The following is a 17293-nucleotide window of genomic DNA, read 5'->3' on the forward strand; positions in this document are numbered from 1 at the left end:
TCATAAGTCTCAGCGGTTTCCTTGTGTTGAGAGATGGAGAAGTATATATTTGTGGAGGCCTCTCTGAAGTTAGGCAGGACATGGTCATGGTCTCATGTAACCAAGAGAGAACATTTCTGTGGATCTCTCAGCAGAAGATGCCGAGGGTGTAAAAGGAAACTGAGCTTCTAACCAGATTTTCTTCTAAAATCTTCTGTAAGTCCTTTAACAAGGAAATAGCCTTCCTAAATGAAACCTGCCATGAACTAGAGGGATATACTAGTATTGCTATCATACGAGGCTATTCTAGATTCCAGGTGTCTGACATAAGCCCTGAAATATATGAACTTGAATAAAAAACTAGTTAATCATTTCAGAAACTAAGCCAGAACACCGTTCTGAAATAATATTTACGGATGGCATTCAATCATTCACTTTTATCGCCTATTCTCTTAACAATCTAGCACTGAGAATCTTGCCAAATAGGAGTATTTTGGTTCCAAAGATCTGCTCAGAAACAGTTCTTTTGAATGAAATATGCATTATCAAGGTCAGAGTTGGCATCCTATAGGATTTTTTTATTTAATTTGAAGTAGACGGAACACTGACATCAACCTTGGACCAGTACCCCAACTGAAGCATGTTCAAATTGCTAAAGAGCTTAACTCCATTCCTCATCTTCATCTTTGCTGAGCTTGCTCATATAGAAACCAAAATCCCAAGGGTGGTAAATGGGTTTCACATGGACCAGTGGCTGAGTGGAGAGTCTTGGGGAGAGGGGTTCTGAGTCCAGGTCAGTAAAAGTGGGGACTGTGACAAGCAAGGTCTGCCAGGGGGGAGAGAGTGGCAGAAACAAGGGGTGATGAAGGTCTGGAACCCAAGGCCATTTACCACAGAGAAAAGAAACCTCTGGTGAGCCATGACATCTTAGGCAAAAGGCTTGCAAAACAGTCATATGGAAAAGGGTATTAACTTATTTGAAAGCAATAAATTAGTAGCAGGAAGTGAAGTCTAAAGAATGAAGAACTTATAATTAGAAAAGTCAAAAATGGAACATACTCTCTTGAGAGACAGACTCACCCCCAAGACTTAGATGTGCCCAGGCAGGGGGTATGGATATCTTAGGACAGATCCCAGTAGGTGTGGGAAGTCAGAAAAAAATGATTTCTTAGGGATCTTACGATATGCCATCCAACCTCAAACAAGAAAAACCATTACCTTCTAGAGTAGGGTTATTTGTACTGAGATAAAAATGAAGAAAACCATCCAGCTGCTTGAGATAAATATGCTTCACATTTCCACTGTAATTTCATCCCAATCAGAGGCCAAGTCCACACCCTGGGATTACCCATTGAAAGAGACTCTTAATTTGAAATTAAAAAAAAAAACACAACACATTAAAATGGTGATGGACAGAGACTTGAGGTGGTGAATACACAATATAGTGTATGGAGGATGGGTTGTAGAATTGTGCACCTGAAACCTGTGTGATTTTGTTAACCTGTATCACCCCAGTCCATCCAACAACAAAGATAAAAATCAAAAACATTGAAAATGGACATACTATATAATAAAAGCCTAATATGCTAAGTGTCTGGTCAAAAGGTCAGCCGTTCAACCAATCAAAGCATAATATGCTAATGACATGCTAAGGCTGTTCAAGTGCTCGCTATGATGTGCTCTGACCACCAGGGGCAGATGCTTACTGGTAGGTTAGCTTGCTGCTGGGGTCCAGCCAATTGGAACTGAGCAAGACAGGCTGGACACACTCTGGAGCCTTTCCACAGTCCCTTCCCTGGCTGGCCAACCTCCCATGACCCTCCCCGGGCCTGGTCATGCTCCCGTGGGATCCTTCGGCCTGGTCTGCACCCTCTCATAATCTGGGACCCCTCTGGGGATGTTGGAGAGCCGGTTTCAGCCTGATCCCTCAGGCCAGGCAGAGGGACCCCACTGGTGCATGAATTCATGCACCGGGCCTCTAGTGCATTTTATAAAACCTTAGCATTCACACAGGGTTTCTGCTGTGTGAATGCGGGTAATTCTTGAACTAACAGGCCTGGCCAAAATGAAACTTATCAAAAGCCAGCCTGCCATCTATTTGAAACCAATTGGTTGCCCTGGAAGGTTAGGCATGCGATCAGTTACTGTCCCATCAGCCATCAGCATCTTGGCTGCAGAATGAAGGAGATGGGGAGAAAAATCACACACGACAGAGATGAAAGCTGTGTGGTGGGAAGAAAAAAGCCTCCTTGATTAAGCTGTGGATTTACTCGAGTCTTTAATTCTCCTCCGGCCCGTCTTCACGCTGGCACATGGGCGGGCCGTGGATGGATGGGGACGCTCATCAGGAGGAGCACACACATCTATCTTGCAGGCTGATTTTTTTATTCGCCAGCTCCGGAGGAGTGGGGAGATTTATTTGGAAGGATGGTAATGAAGGCAGGAGGCACTGGGCAGACAGCAGTTTTCTTTACCAATGTGTTATTCTCACTTTCTTTCCCTTCTCGATACTGAGTTTCTCTTTATTTCCACTTATTTTTCTTAATATATTTTTATTGATTTCAGAGAGGAAGGGAGAAGGGAGCGGGCGGGGGGGGAGGAGAGAGAGAGAGAGAGAGAGAGAGAGAGAGAGAGAGAGAGAGAGAAATATCAATGATGAGAGAGAATCAGTGATCAGCTAGCTGCCTCCTATATGCCCCCAACTGGGGATTGATCCCACAAACTGAGCATGTACCCTGACTGGGAATCGAACCATGATCTTCTGGTTCATAGGTAGACACCCAACCACTAAGCCACACCGGCTGGGATCCACTTATTTTTCTTTAAAAGGAGGGATGTGTTTGGTCTCATCAGCCACTGGCTGGAGAGAGGATGGTAGTAAGGATATGAGAACACAGAATTTCCAGGTGTAATTTTTGTTGCAGTATTTCAAATGTTTTCATTACACTCTACATTTTTTTTATTATATACAGGCTAAGGTTTTATAAAATGCACTAGAGGCCTGGTGCATTTACTTAGACCCAATCATATACACTTTGAAATACTTGTTTCTTCACCCCCAAATGAGATTTCCTGTTTCCTTTCTTGAAGTTGTTTTGTGTGGTTGACCGTTGCTCTGCCTGGCAAGAATGAAATTGTTCCCTTCAATGAAAAATACTGACTTTCAATCTTCATAACAATGGTGCAAGGAGATGGGCTAGCTCTGCTGGGCCTTATAAAATACAGTAAAAGAGACCATCACCACCCTGATCTGAGTCACAGGATGGAATTACTCACTAAAAGGCTGGAGTGGGTATAGTTCTGGTTTCCTGCCAAAGGTGTGGCCTCTGGACTTTGACCAACCACCACCAGGGACGTCATTCAGACACAACAGTTAACCCCCTGAGCTGACCACTTGCTGGACCTGAGTCCAATGCCTCAAACGGTGTGGCTCAGTGGATAGAGAGCTGGCTTGTGGACTGAAGGGTTCCGGGTTTGATTCTGGTCAAGGGTTGTGGGCTGGATCCCCAGTAGGAGGTGTGTAAGAGGTAGCCGAACAATGATTCTCGACCAAGATGGCCTCGTTGGGGGACCATTTTTATGGCACTTTTGGTCACCAGGGGCTGTGGCTGTGACAGATATTCTCAGAAGCAAAAAAATCCAACTCAACTGTCCACACACTGCATGAAACTAATCATCTATAAAATACTATAGTTTATTGAATCATAAGAAGCGTGGTTTATGTTGTGGTTTCTGTAGGATCCTCATGTGTATGTTCCTTTTAGAACTGGAGAGTTTTTGAATGACCTAGAGGGTTCCCATTTCTTCTTTGAACAAATGAGAAAGAGGGAGGGAGGGAGGGAGGGGGGAGGAAGAGAGAAAGGGAGAGAGAGAGAGAGAGAGAGAGAGAGAGAGAGAGAGAGAGAGAGAGAGAGAGAGACTTCAAAGGCTGACACAATGTGTCCAGGTGACTCAGCCAGGCAGTGACGTCTTCTACTCCACAATCACTTCACACCTGAACCTCATGTTTACATTTTGTCTTCTTTTATTGTCTAAAAACAAAACAGTAAAGTGAGAGAAGGTATTTTCTAAAAACAGCACACTGAGGTGAAAAAAGGGAAAAAGCCAATGACACACAGTTCTCAAATTCTCTACACAAATCCTCCTCACTCAGAGTCTGCTCAGCAGGAGGTCTGGGGGCCGCACCCTGAGCTGCCCCATTGCTAGCCTTGCTGCATCCACCCTGATCTCTGACCTCTGTCTGCACCTGCAGATCCTGCTAAACAAAGAGGAGTGAGCTCAGACACACATGGCACTGGGCCAACCTGCCCCAGCCATGGAGAAAAATTGCCTCCTGCACGGCTGGGGGCAATTACAGCGTCTTTATCCAGAGAACACCTTCACCAAGAGGAAGATACTAAAGATATTTCTACTTTTGTTTTGTCTTATTTTTGCAGATTTACTCTGATGAAATTGAAAGGGGTTATACATTCACACAGTGCCAGACTGGATGCCAACAGGTTAACAAGTTTTCTTGTTGAATTAGAGGTTGGATCCCTGATGAGCACATACATTGAGTGGCCAGATTATGATGATTGCTGAACGCATAATAATCTGGCCATTCAGTGTATATCCTATATAATAAAAGGCTAATATGCAAATTGTCCCCTTGACCAGGAGTTCGACCAGCAGGAGGCCAGCCCCCACACATGCATGAATTCATGCACCAGACCTCAAACACTAATACACACACACACACACACACACTGAGTGGCCAGATTATTATGCGTTCAGAGATCCTAATAATCTGGCCACTCAGTGTATATTGCTTATTTCTCTCCTTACACAGCTGCTAAGACCATATTTCCTCTTAAAATAAAAGAAAAAGACAAATGTCATCCCTGTCCCAATGCAGGTGCTAACCAGACTCATTTTTCACTTTCCTTTTCCCCAGCCATTCCAGTCATTCAGATGCCAAATCCCTGTGAGGGAGGAAGACAGGACCCGGGTTTCCATGCACAACAGGTAATTTCATCGAAACTCATCTCACTGGGCCTCCAAATGGAATCAGGCCTTTCAGCAGAAAGAGGACCCGGACTGAAGCACATTGCGGACAAGAACTTGAGACAGCTGAGACGCACACAACTCAAGGAGATTCGGTGCACACAATGCAATGCCCATTGGCCAATGGTCTCCTCTGCACCCTCTCCCCCCATCCCGCTGCTGACTTTCTCCACTCAGCCTGGAAAGATGAATGCAGCTAAAGAAAGCAATGCCCCCAAAAAGGTATCTACAATCTCAGATACCAATCCTACCCAGAGATAACTACCTTTAACATTTCCGCAATGTACAAATGTATACAAATATATGCAACCCAGAAGTACTTGCAAGTATGTTTTTCATGAAAGCATAAGAAAAAAGTTTAAAAGAATAGTAACTAAAATAAAGGGGAATTTTCTACTTATTTTAATGGCTTGAAAACTGCAAATATCAAGACTTTCCCCCCCAAAATTATCAGGTAAGGATCTATGTCTCATCATTTCTTTAACTTAGCATATATTATCCAGTGGTCAATTTGCTTTCAACCTTTCACCACTACAAACAGAATATACCTTTGAATGAAAAGCTAAATTACACACAGATAGAATAGATCTCACTTAGACAGCTTTATACTGTGTTAGAAATACCAACAAATGTTCAGATGGATGGAAGGAGGCAGTCCTTTCTGATTCAGACCCAGTGGATTTCTGGGAAATTATCCACCATTACCCAACTGAGCAGTTTATAAAGAAAAATTTAAAAAAATAAAAAATAAAAGGAGTCAGAATATCCTAGTCAGAGAGTACATTTTAAAATATACAGTGTCCCCCCCAAAAAAATGTATACATATTATGTAGATTCTATTACATTTTGAAAATGAAAAGTATTTGAATAAGCACTGCCTTTTTCATTATTCAAACTGTGCATCCATTTTTGAGGGAACACCCTGCCCTCTGTGAGTGTTTAAAATCCAATTCATTCTGAGCCATTTTGGTGGCTCAAATCTTAGTGGATTAATTGAAGTGGGTTGGGGTAGGCACGGTTTTATCCTAAACGCAGACACGCTGAAGGGGAGAAAGATTAATCTGATAAAGGCACCACCGTTTCTAATCGGACTGATGGGCAAGAGCAGGATGGCTGGGAGAGGCAATGTCGGGTGAGTTACAGTCAAGTGATGAACTGCCTTGAAGCCAAAGCAATCAAGCAGATAGCTCTAAGAATTCCTCCGGCATCTCCAGTAAACACTTTGGGGCAAGTGTCCCCGAATTGGCCTTCTCCACACAGAGCGGAAGCACTCTGTCAGATTTGGTGAAATGCAAGCTTAAGGGGAGAGTTTAGCTGGGGCAGCCCCTGTCCACTTACCAAATTAAACACATTCATTTCCATTCTGAGAGGAGGTGTCATTTGGATAATATCTCCGATTCACAGAATAGTTGAAAATCCAAGAGCAGACTGACCAGGCATTGTTTGTTTAAAAACTATCACCTATTTATATTTGCTCCGTGTAATTAAAAGTAACTCTAAATATTTGTTGCTCATCCTTCTTTCTTATAAATAATGTAGCAAGTACTTATTTAATCTTAAAAATAATTTTCTCTAAATTATCATGATTCAATAAAATCAAGCTGCTTTTGTAACTGGTAGAGAAGAGCAAGGAATTCCTACTGGAGTATTTTGTCTTACACATCTACAATCTTAAATATCAATCCTACACATTTTTGCAATGTACAAATGCATACAAATATTGTATTGAATAAGTGTATTTTTCATAAAAGCGTAAGAACTTTTTTATTTTTAAGGAATAGCTAATTAAAACGAAGGGCAATTTTCTACTTATTTAATGGCTTTGAAAATGCAAATATTAAGGCTTCCCCCCAAAAATTATCAGGTAAGGATCTATGTCTCATCATTTATTTAACTTAGCACATATTATCCAGTGTTCAACTTGTTTTCAACCTTTCACCACTACAAACAGAATATACCTTTGAATGAAAAGCTAAGTCACACACAGATAGAATAGGTTTCACTTATAGACTGCTTTATACTGTGAGTTAGAAAAACCAGACAATTGTTTTAACGGTAGTGATACTTTATAAACCTTTGGAACTGAAATTCCATGAGGCAATATAGATGAATATGTCTTATTTCTCTTTGCGTTTTTCCTTTGAGGTCATTAAAAGGTAGAGGTAGTGGTATATGTGTTGAACGCACTGACTTCCACATGGAAGCATCCCGAGTTATAAGTGGGGACAGGCAACACTGATGCTGAATGAAAGGAAATAAGTTGCTTCATGAAAGCATAAGAAAAAAGTTTAAAAGAATAGTAACTGAAATAAAGGGAAATTTTCTGCTCTGCCTTCCCCAGCAGACCAGCTCTCCCGTGGCCCTGTGGGTGGGAGGGCACCGGGGGAATTCCAACTCGCATGATTTCTCATTCCTGCCTCTTCCCTCTTCTCCTTCAACTGGTGATCTGTGCTGTCTTCATCCAATACCTCCTTTAATTTGGATGAAAATGCCAGATTACTTCCTATAAGTCTCGCTTTGATTGTACTCATGGCTCTATTTTTATACACCTTAGCCAGTGAATGCAGTACACATTGAGAGCTATTTCTGTGAACCCGAATGTTATGTAGGTCTTTGTTCTTCTCTGCACTGTAAACAGGGATAATCAGAGACCCCAGACACTATTTACTTGGGATTCCATAAAGACACCTAGTAGCTCAAGAAGCACACATATTGAATATAGTCTATTAAACTAACTGTATCAATACAGTATTGAGACACTGTTTTGGTTTTGGAACATTATCAGTGCTTTATCACCAGATAGTGTAAAACTATTATTTATTGTATTAATTAACATGAAGTAAATGTACTTCTGATTTTTGTAAGCTCTAGTTCTTAACGTGTTTTTAGTCCACTTTGGAGATTTGAAAAATGAAACCAAAGATTTTTTATGTTAAAAACCCATTACACTAGAATTAAAACGTGTCTGGTTTTGTTATGCATTAATATTATCGTAGCATAGCTTTTTAAATGCTTGATGGTTCAGTTACTTAAAATACTTGGCAAAAAAATGCATACCTTTATAAAATATGTCCAGCTTTTGAATATAACTTTCCATAACTGGAGAAGAGACCGAATGATGGTAATATAGTTTGGAAATCCTAGAATAAAAAAGAGCAAATATTACCACAGAGCTCTTACTGACTTTGTATTAATATTATTATTTTTATTATTATTATTGGCTTTAAATATACATAATAATGACTAATTTTCAAAAAAGAAAAGATTAGTTTTATTTAAATGATCTTTGTTTAACCTGTTTATATTTATTAATTATGTTTAGTTTTATTTTAATATATAAAATAACTCATTTTAAAAATGTACATTTTGTGGATAGAGACAACAGTATGATAACTGCCAGAGGAAAGGGGAGGGGAAGATAAAAGGGAGAATAAATGGTGATGGAAGGAGACTTAATGTAGGTGGTGAACACAATACAATATACAGATGATGTATTATAGAATTCTATACCTGAAACCTGCATCATTTTATTAACCAATGTCACCCCAATGAATTCAATAAAAAACATGGTTAAATAAATGTACATTTCAACTTTTATTTTTTACATTTACTTTGGATAGAGATATATTCCAACTGTATATGCTTTAAAAGCATCGAATGCATCTAGTAGAAAAGAAGGAAGACCTAAAGTCAATGATCTAAGCTTCCACTTTAGGAAACTAGGAAACAGTGAGCAGAAAAAGAAAGCCAGAACCCAATCAGAGCAGAAGTCATGAAACTGAAACAGAGAGGAGCGAAAATCAACAAAACCAAAAGCTGATTCTTTGAAAAGATCAGTAAAATCGATAAACACCTAGCCAGGCTAAGTGAGAAAAAAGAGAGAAGTCACAAATTAGTCACAGTTACTAAGAGAGATGGGTGGTCACTACTGGTGCCGTGCACTTTAACTAAAAGGCTAAGTAAAGAAGGAACAGTGGACGTTTGATAACTAAGGTAAACTGGACTGACCACTTAGAAGACAGCCCACCAAAACTCACACCATGAGAAACACATAATCTGAATAGGCCTATATCTATTTAAAAAATCAACTCAGTAATTAATAACCTTTCCGAATAGGCTTTGATTCTTTCTAGTGAATTCTAGCGAACAAGGAAGAAATGATACTGTTCCAGAAAACGAAGCTTCCTCTGGAAAGCACTTCCTAACTCTCTCTTGTTTCGTCATCTAGAAGATGGAAATGCCCACCCCTGCCAGTGTTGCTTAGTGGTTAGAGCACGGGCCTGCTCACTGAAGGGTTGTTGGTCCGATTGCTGGTCAAGGTCACATACCTGGGTTGCAGAGTCAATCCCTGGCCCAGGTCAGGGTGTGTGTGGGAGGCAACCAATCCATGTCTGTCTCTCTCTCTCTTTCTCCCTCTCTCCCTCCTCCCTCATTTCCACTCTCTCTAAAACAAACAAACAAACAAACAAACAAAAAACTTCGGGTGAAGATTAGCAACAACAAAAAAGTAATTAGCTAGAAAAAAATTCACCTTAGAACTAATGCATTGCCTGGGTAAGTGGCAACTGGGGGATTTTTCTTTCCAAGACAATGACTAACTTTTTAAAAAAATAAAATATATTTTATTGATTTCCCACAGAGAGGAAGGGAGATAGTTAGAAACATCGATGAGAAAGAAACATCGATCAGCTGCCTCCTGCACACCCCCTACTGGGGATGTGCCGGCAACCAGGGTACATGCCCCTAACTGGAATCCAATCTGGGACCCTTCAATCTGCAGGCTGATGCTCTATCCACTGAGCCAAACCGGTTTTGGCGTCAACGACTAACTTTTGAAGCACTGAGAGACTACGTCTTCCCTCCACTTTTCCTGACCTTGTCTACATATGAGATTTGGGGGGAGTGGGATTTATGATAACTTCTTGGTGAGCTGAGAGCCTTAGCATACCACGTCTTATTCACTTTCTAATTACTTCCCAAAGAAGCAAACACTGTGACACAATACACCGGGTCATTTAAAAGGCGTAGGTGGCCCGGCCAGTGTGGTTCAGTTGCTTGAGCATTATTTCATGCACCAGGAGGTCACTGGTTCAATTCCTGGTCAGGGCACATGCCTGGGTTTCGAGTTTGATCCCCAGTAGGGGAAGTGCAAAAGTCAGCCAATTGGTGTTTCTCTCTCATCAATATTTCTCTCTCACTCTCTCTCTCTCTCTTCCTTCATCTCTCACTAAAGTCAATAAGAACATTTTTTTTAAAAAAAAAAAAGGAATAGCAAACTAAAACGAAGGGCAATTTTCTACTTATTTTAATGGCTTTGAAAGTGCAAATCTTACCCTGGGAATCAACTAGTCATTAAACTTTAAAATAAACAGTTATATTGCCTTGCCTTCATAAAAGTCAGTGCGTCTCCTTCTGTAGCCTATCATTTTCATCAAATATTGTTTTCTACTTGTTGGTTTATTCTCTCACTGTGAAACATGTATGATGATGTTTGGTATAAAAATCAAGAAATTAGTCTCGCGGCGGGGAGTCTGCTAACAACACCGTTTTAATCTTATCCTTCAAGCAGAGGCAGAAAACATATTAATTGCAACTTAATTTATGCAACAAATATTTCATTTTAATTATGCTTAATTTTTGTCAAGCTATAAAAATGTCAATAGTTCTGACACAAGTTTTTTTTTTTAAGTGAAAGAATTAAAATCAAACGCTGCTTCTGAAAGAAATTATGAAAGATTTCTAATTACTGCTGACGTTTTTGAAAAAATTAAATAAAAAAAAATCACTACTCCAGTGGCCCCAAAATAACATCTGGGAATGTGTGAACTTGAAGCTTTATTACCCGATATTTGTAATTCCTAGTAATATACATGCCTCATTAACAGGATGAAATTCTCACGGGGAGGATTTTTCTTTTTTTAATTCACAAGATAGATCAGTGACTGTCATTGACTGGTGGTGCCTTGTCGCCACAGAGAGAGGCTTTTGTTAATTCCGCTCAGGGAAACAGAGACAAGAGTAAGTGAGACTGACGACTGCTGATACATTGCGTTGAACAAAAGAACATTTACCAGGAACAGAGGGGAAAGAAAAACTGGCCAGCCACCGAGGCTGAGCGGCATGAATTATATTTAGCAAAACATTAGCAAGCTCTTGCCCTGGCCGGTGTGGCTCAACTGCCTGGGGGCATTATCCCATGTGCCTGAGAGGTTGCTGGTGTGATTCTGCTGGGTCCCGGTGGGTATGAGAGGCAACATTTCACTCCCACATTGATGTTTCTCTCCATCTCCCTCTCCTTTCCTCTCTTTCTAAGAATCAATTTAAAAATTTTTTTTAAAAAAAGTTATTAAGCTCTTAGGAGGTGGAAATCCTCCCCAAACATTGTCACACATAAACAGACTACCTCTTCCGGGAAAGCCTTCAGCTTTGATGGGAATGCCAGCTCCCTGCACTGAGCATCTGCTCACAATCACGCTCCTCCCAGCCCTGGTCCAGCGTCTGTTTTGCATCAGGGACTCCCAGTGTGAGCCCCCTCACTGGATGGTCAGCCTCCTGGGGGCAGGACCCTGGCCCTCTGTGTTACATCCACCCTCTCCCACATTCATTTGAGAGTGAATAAAATTGTTCTGGGTGTTCTGTGTTTAGAAACATCACTATTATTTTCAAAATCCTCTTTTGTGAAAGGTGTATAGACCCGTATTTTAAAATCATTTGTTGGGAAAGCTTCTAGTTTTAAGCTGGCCGAGCCATTCATTTCCTGCCTTATCCTCAGAACTTGGAGGATAATAAACATCTACCAAAGGGCTTCTGCAGGAATACCAGGAAACAGCAGTGACCCCAAATCATGATCAATGTCCCCCAGATGGGGTAGCATCCCAGACTTAAAAAGAGAAAACAAGCCCTAGACTGTTTGGCTCAGTAGATCAACCACTGGCCTGCAGACCAAAGAGTCCCAGGTTTGATTCAGGTCAAGGGCACATACCTTGTTTGCAGGCTCCTTCCAGGCCACGGCCCTGGTCAGGATTTGTGCAAGAGGCAACCAATCGAGGTGTTGGTTTCACATCAATGTTTCTCTCTGTCTTTCCCTCTCTCTTTCACTCTCCATAAATAAGAAAAGAAAAGAAAAGAAAAGAAAAGAAAAGAAAAGAAAAGAAAAGAAAAGAAAAGAAAAGAAAAAGGAGAGCAGACCAATGAAATTCTATCCTGTTCTTCTTTCCTAAGCCCAGGATGCTCAGCATGGGGATTGAACTGGAAGGTTAGAGTGGCCTCTGGGATAAAGGACCTTTCCTGAAAGTTGGGGGGTAGCGGGGCCGTGACAAGAATACCACCCAGAATCACAAATCTCTGAACATAGTTGACTTAACTGGGCACATGTTTTACTTGGTAAAAATAGAGTAAAAAAAGAAATAATTAGTGCACCAAAATGTGTACTATTTCCCTTAGATTTAAATTTTCTTTCTACTAGGACACTTTAATTAACTGCATCGCTCTCAGGAATTGATACCCTCTTTTTTATAGTTTTTATAAAATACCTAAACACGTAATTCCTCATTTTTAAAAACATTTTGCTTTCATTTTTTTTACATTTGACATCTCTAACAATGCTTCCCATAAGCAAGTCTACATAATAAAACATATAAAAATGCAAATGAGATAGTCAACAGAAACTAATGTATTTTATAATGCCAACTCCTTTTTTATAAGCTTTGAGAAAATTATATACACATTCACTAGTCTATGTACAATATTTAACGTCTATATCTGAACCCAAATTACTAAAGATGATGATCTATTTTTCTGAACTCATGTCCTTTTCCCAAACTAAATCAAATGAAGAAAGCGATGGGAATTTCCTCTCAAGCTATTTCATACATGGATGCCCCTGAACTTTACTGAGTCTAAACTCCAAAACATGTGCAGGTAAATCACTTTGGTATTCAAAACACTAAGGAATGTTTATTTGCTGTTGCCATTAAGAGCACAATTTATTGCAGAACATTCAAATCTAAGTGCTAATTTATTTAAACTCTATAAATGAAAGGCTGTTAAAATTCGAGGATACTGACATTTGATAGATAAGAATTTCATCTCAATTTTTTTAATACGTTCTTTCATTATTATTTTTGAACAATATAAAATTTTTGCAAGATTAAGAGGACAGGAAAATAGAACAACTTAAATGATTATGGCCTTCTGAAATTCTGTTTGGCATGGTCAGACAGTAGAGGGGGAAATAACTCTTGAATAAAGTTCAATTCAACTATGTATGTATTTTTAATTATACCAACTTTGCTACACATAAGAATTTATAAAAAAAACAAAGTGAAAAATAAGTATGTCTCATCATGGCCAATAGATAATAATGGTTACCAATTAGTTGATATCTCTTTTTAAATTGTACTTTAAAACTAAACCAATAATATGTGGTGTCCATAGTAAATGAACTATATTCAATTAATACTTAAAAATACTTGAGAAACTTTGGCTGGTAAAGTAGGTTAACCACTCCTGTAATATTATTTCCTCTCCTATTTTATTGAAGAAACTCTTTTTATAAGAAATATTAGAGGTCCGGTGCACTGAGATTTGTGCACTGGTGGGGTCCCTCGGCCTGGCTTGCACCCTCTAGCAATCCAGGACCTCTCAAGAGATGTTGGAGTGCCAGTTTCAGCCCAATACCCATAGGCCAGGCTGAGGGACCCCATTGGTGCATGAATCTGTGCACTGGGCCTGTAGTATACATAAAAGATCTTTGGTTAATCTTTTCCCACCCTTCCCCCTCCCTGCTTTCTTCTGAGTTTCATCAGTCTGTACCATGTTTCCAGCCTGTGCATTGATCATCTGCCCTCTGGTGGTCAGTGTGTATCATAACTACCAGTTGAACAGTCGAATAGTCATGGTCAAATGGTCAAACGGTCGCTTAGGCTTTTATATATATATATATAGATATAGATATAGATATAGATATAGATATAGATATAGATATAGATAGATAGATAGATAGATAGATATAGATAACATAAATTCAATTAAGAAAGAATATAAAAAAGTATAAAAGTAATACGTTCTAAGTAGTTCAGATTTGGCACTGATGCAACAGCCTAAAATAATTTACTAGTGTATTCACATGCTTTGTAGTCATTAGCAACTTGAAGGTTAATATAAATGATGAATAGAAAACATCTCTGAATTAAACTTGATAAATTAAAAGTGTTTCAAACAAATCAAAATCTTATAGAGGTAATTCACAGTTTCTTTTGAACAAATAATAACCAGAGTGGTCTTGATTTTATTCAATACTACTAAATAAAATTTTGACAATATATCTTCACTTTACTTAAAAAAAAGAAAAAGTATTGAAAAGCCACATTAAAACTTTACTTTATCATTAAAACTTTACTTTATAATATTAATATGCTAGACTGAAATAATTATAACTGTACTTCCTTTAATACAAACATTATTTAGCAATGTACTTTAGGACATTCATGCATAATACTTTATGTATCTCTTATGTTGACATATGTTTAGCTAACGTGGACGATGACATAGGTGTTGGTCACCAGTGACACTTCTAGAAACCCATTAGTTTCCAGGAGCTTGGAAGTTAATGGCTAACGTATTTCAATTAGTGTCGTCTGCTCTCCAACTCTCAGGCTAGGGCCTATCCAAATTTTCAAGACTGTTAATGTGATTTAGGGGATATTAACCTCACACAATGTTCCATTAAGCTCTTATCCATCACCAGGGCTAGTTCATTAGCCTTGGACGAATCTTCTCTTCCAAGAATCTCACATTTAGAGCCCTGGTGAAAACTCCTTTTTGTCTCTGCCATCAATGGCCTGTGGGCCTGGCTTAGGGTTCTGGGAGGCAAATTGCGAACAACAAGCTACCACCTTTGAAGTCCTCATGGGTGGAGGGGAAGAAGTCATCACTAGAGGGCCCGGGACTCAGTTACCCCCGAGGATCTTCTGAGGTTTTCAAATGGCAGAACATTCTCAGTCTAAGTAAATTGCTCTGAAATTCCTCTTTACTTCCTTAAATTCCTTTTAAAATTTTCAGTTAAAGATGACATCCAAATGTAAGGGAAAAAGAGGTAAATCATGAAAAAGGTTTTCAGTGGATGATAACACACATGGCAAACACTTCAACAATTTTAAAGACTACATTCTGAAAACTTAGGGTTCCTAAGAGGTCAAACCTCCAAGTACCCACTAATTCGGTGCCCTATTAGAACATACTGATATATCTATGCCTAGATGCTTAAGCATATACAACATTATGTGCATATTTTTTTAAGAGCTAAATTATTTTTAATATATTTTTATTTTATTTTGGAGAGGAATGGAGAGGGAGAGAGAGAGAGAGAAACACCAATGATGAGAGAGAATAATTGATGATGGGCTGCCTTCTGCACACCCCGTGCTAGGGATTGAGCCCACAACCCGGGCATATTCCCTGACTGGGAATTGCACTGTGACCTCCTGGTTCATAGATCAATATTCAACTACCTAGGCATGCCAGCTGGGCCAGAGCTAAATTATTTTTAACAACTTCCAGCTCAAATATTCTATAGAGACATGATTCCCAGTAAGTCTTCGAAACATCTGGAAAGAATTTACAAAATCTTAGAAACGGGCATACAGGAGGAAAAAGTAGGTTTAAAGAGCTAGTTGAGATAATAAAGCATAATTATTGATCATCTAGACTTTAGAAGTGATTAGCTTTATTTTCTAGTCTGTAAAATGAGAGGAAATGACAGTATCAACATCCCAGGTGAGTCCTGAGGATGATATAGGACTTTGGTCTCAGTGCTTCCAGATGTTTGGCTTAATCCAAGATGTAGACATCTTACAAAAGGATGCTGAATGATAAACAGGCATCTCTGCTCCCCTAATAGTAAACTACCACCTATGTATTTATTTCATAGAAACTCTAGCTGGAATTTCAGTCACTAGCCACCAGCTGGGATGGCACATGGCGCTACACCCACACTTGAGAAACATGCTGTTTGAAATGACTATGCTTTACTGCTCCCTGGTGCAGGACTGACACACTGTATCCACTTTCATTTTTGGGGTCTTTTCATTCCCTTTCTCCCACTTGATCCGCTAATATCTCTAATAAAAAGTGTTTTCTTTCTTTTTTTAAAAAAAAATATATATTTTATTGAATTTTTTTACAGAGAGGAAGGGAGAGGAATTGAGAATTAGAAACATCAATGAAAGAGAAACATCCATCAGCTGTCTCCTGCACACTCCCTACTGGGGATGTGCCCGCAACCAAAGTACATGCCCCTGACTGGAATCGAACCCTGGACCCTTCAGTCCACAGGCCGATGCTCTATCCACTGAGCCTAACCGGTTAGGGCGAAAGGTGTTTTCTTATAAAATAGCCTGTGCAAGCCCTGTTCCCAGACTGGAATATTTTAAAACATACACACACAAAACAACCCAACAGTCTAAGCTTTAGGGAAAAAACCAATTACAGAAACAGCATTAAAAACGCCAAGCACCAGGCAGAAGCAATTCTGGATCAGTTTAAAAAAGTGATTGATGAGACTCTAATCCAAGCTGAAGGACCAGTTTCACGAAGAGCTGCGACCATTCCGCACACTTCATTAGCTGCCATAATTAGCCTGGTGTTGCAATTTGTCAGAACTGGTGGGGACAATTTTCCTTGGAATGCAAACATCAAAAACACAGGGCCTCTCAGACTTCCGAAGGGGCTGGTGAGAGGCTTTTTCTGGCCTCTGTTAACAAAAAGATTAATTATTGCTGATGGGAGGCTGGGCGGTGATTGTCACTCTGTCCATGTGCATTACTTTTAGCATTAGAGGGAGGACGTGGGTGACACCATGCCACTCCATCAAGCGGCCTCACGTTGTAGCACAGAGTCGCTTTTAATATTCAGGGCATTTCTGATGGGTTTTTCTTCCTGTCTGCAGGGTCCAAGACTCACACCTAACCTATATAATAAAAGGCTAATATGCAAATAGATCAAATGGCAGAACAACCAGTTGTTATGGCATGTTCTGGCCAGCAGGGGACATGCGAAGAACATGCAGGGCATCAGCTGAGGCGGGATGATGGAGCAGGTGAGCGGGGGCACCAGACCAAGGTGGGTGCCAGTCGCTGTCATTGGGGCAAGCCTCTGGTTCTTACTGAAAATTCTTTGCTCCTGCATGCCGTGGCCCTGCCTAGCACTTGCACCTGCTGCCGGCCCTCATCACACCTGAGGACTTCTCCATCTCCCCCTGCTCCTGTGGGGT

General features: G+C 40.0%; 1 protein-coding gene across 1 annotated transcript in view; it reads right to left on the reverse strand.

The window, feature by feature from the left end:
• Window positions 1–3652: 3652 nt before the first annotated feature.
• Window positions 3653–17293, reverse strand: part of SPATA17 (spermatogenesis associated 17) — a 59253-nt gene continuing 45612 nt past the window's right edge. The window contains exons 10-11 of the mRNA XM_045587116.1: window positions 8080–8162; window positions 3653–4010 (exon numbers count right to left, since the gene is read on the reverse strand). Of these exons, the coding sequence (XP_045443072.1) occupies window positions 8082–8162 (81 nt within the window). The 3' untranslated portion in view covers window positions 3653–4010; window positions 8080–8081. The remainder of the gene's footprint in view (window positions 4011–8079; window positions 8163–17293) is intronic.

Source organism: Pipistrellus kuhlii, unplaced genomic scaffold, assembly GCF_014108245.1.
Source record: "Pipistrellus kuhlii isolate mPipKuh1 unplaced genomic scaffold, mPipKuh1.p scaffold_m20_p_25, whole genome shotgun sequence".
Lineage (NCBI taxonomy): Eukaryota > Metazoa > Chordata > Mammalia > Chiroptera > Vespertilionidae > Pipistrellus > Pipistrellus kuhlii.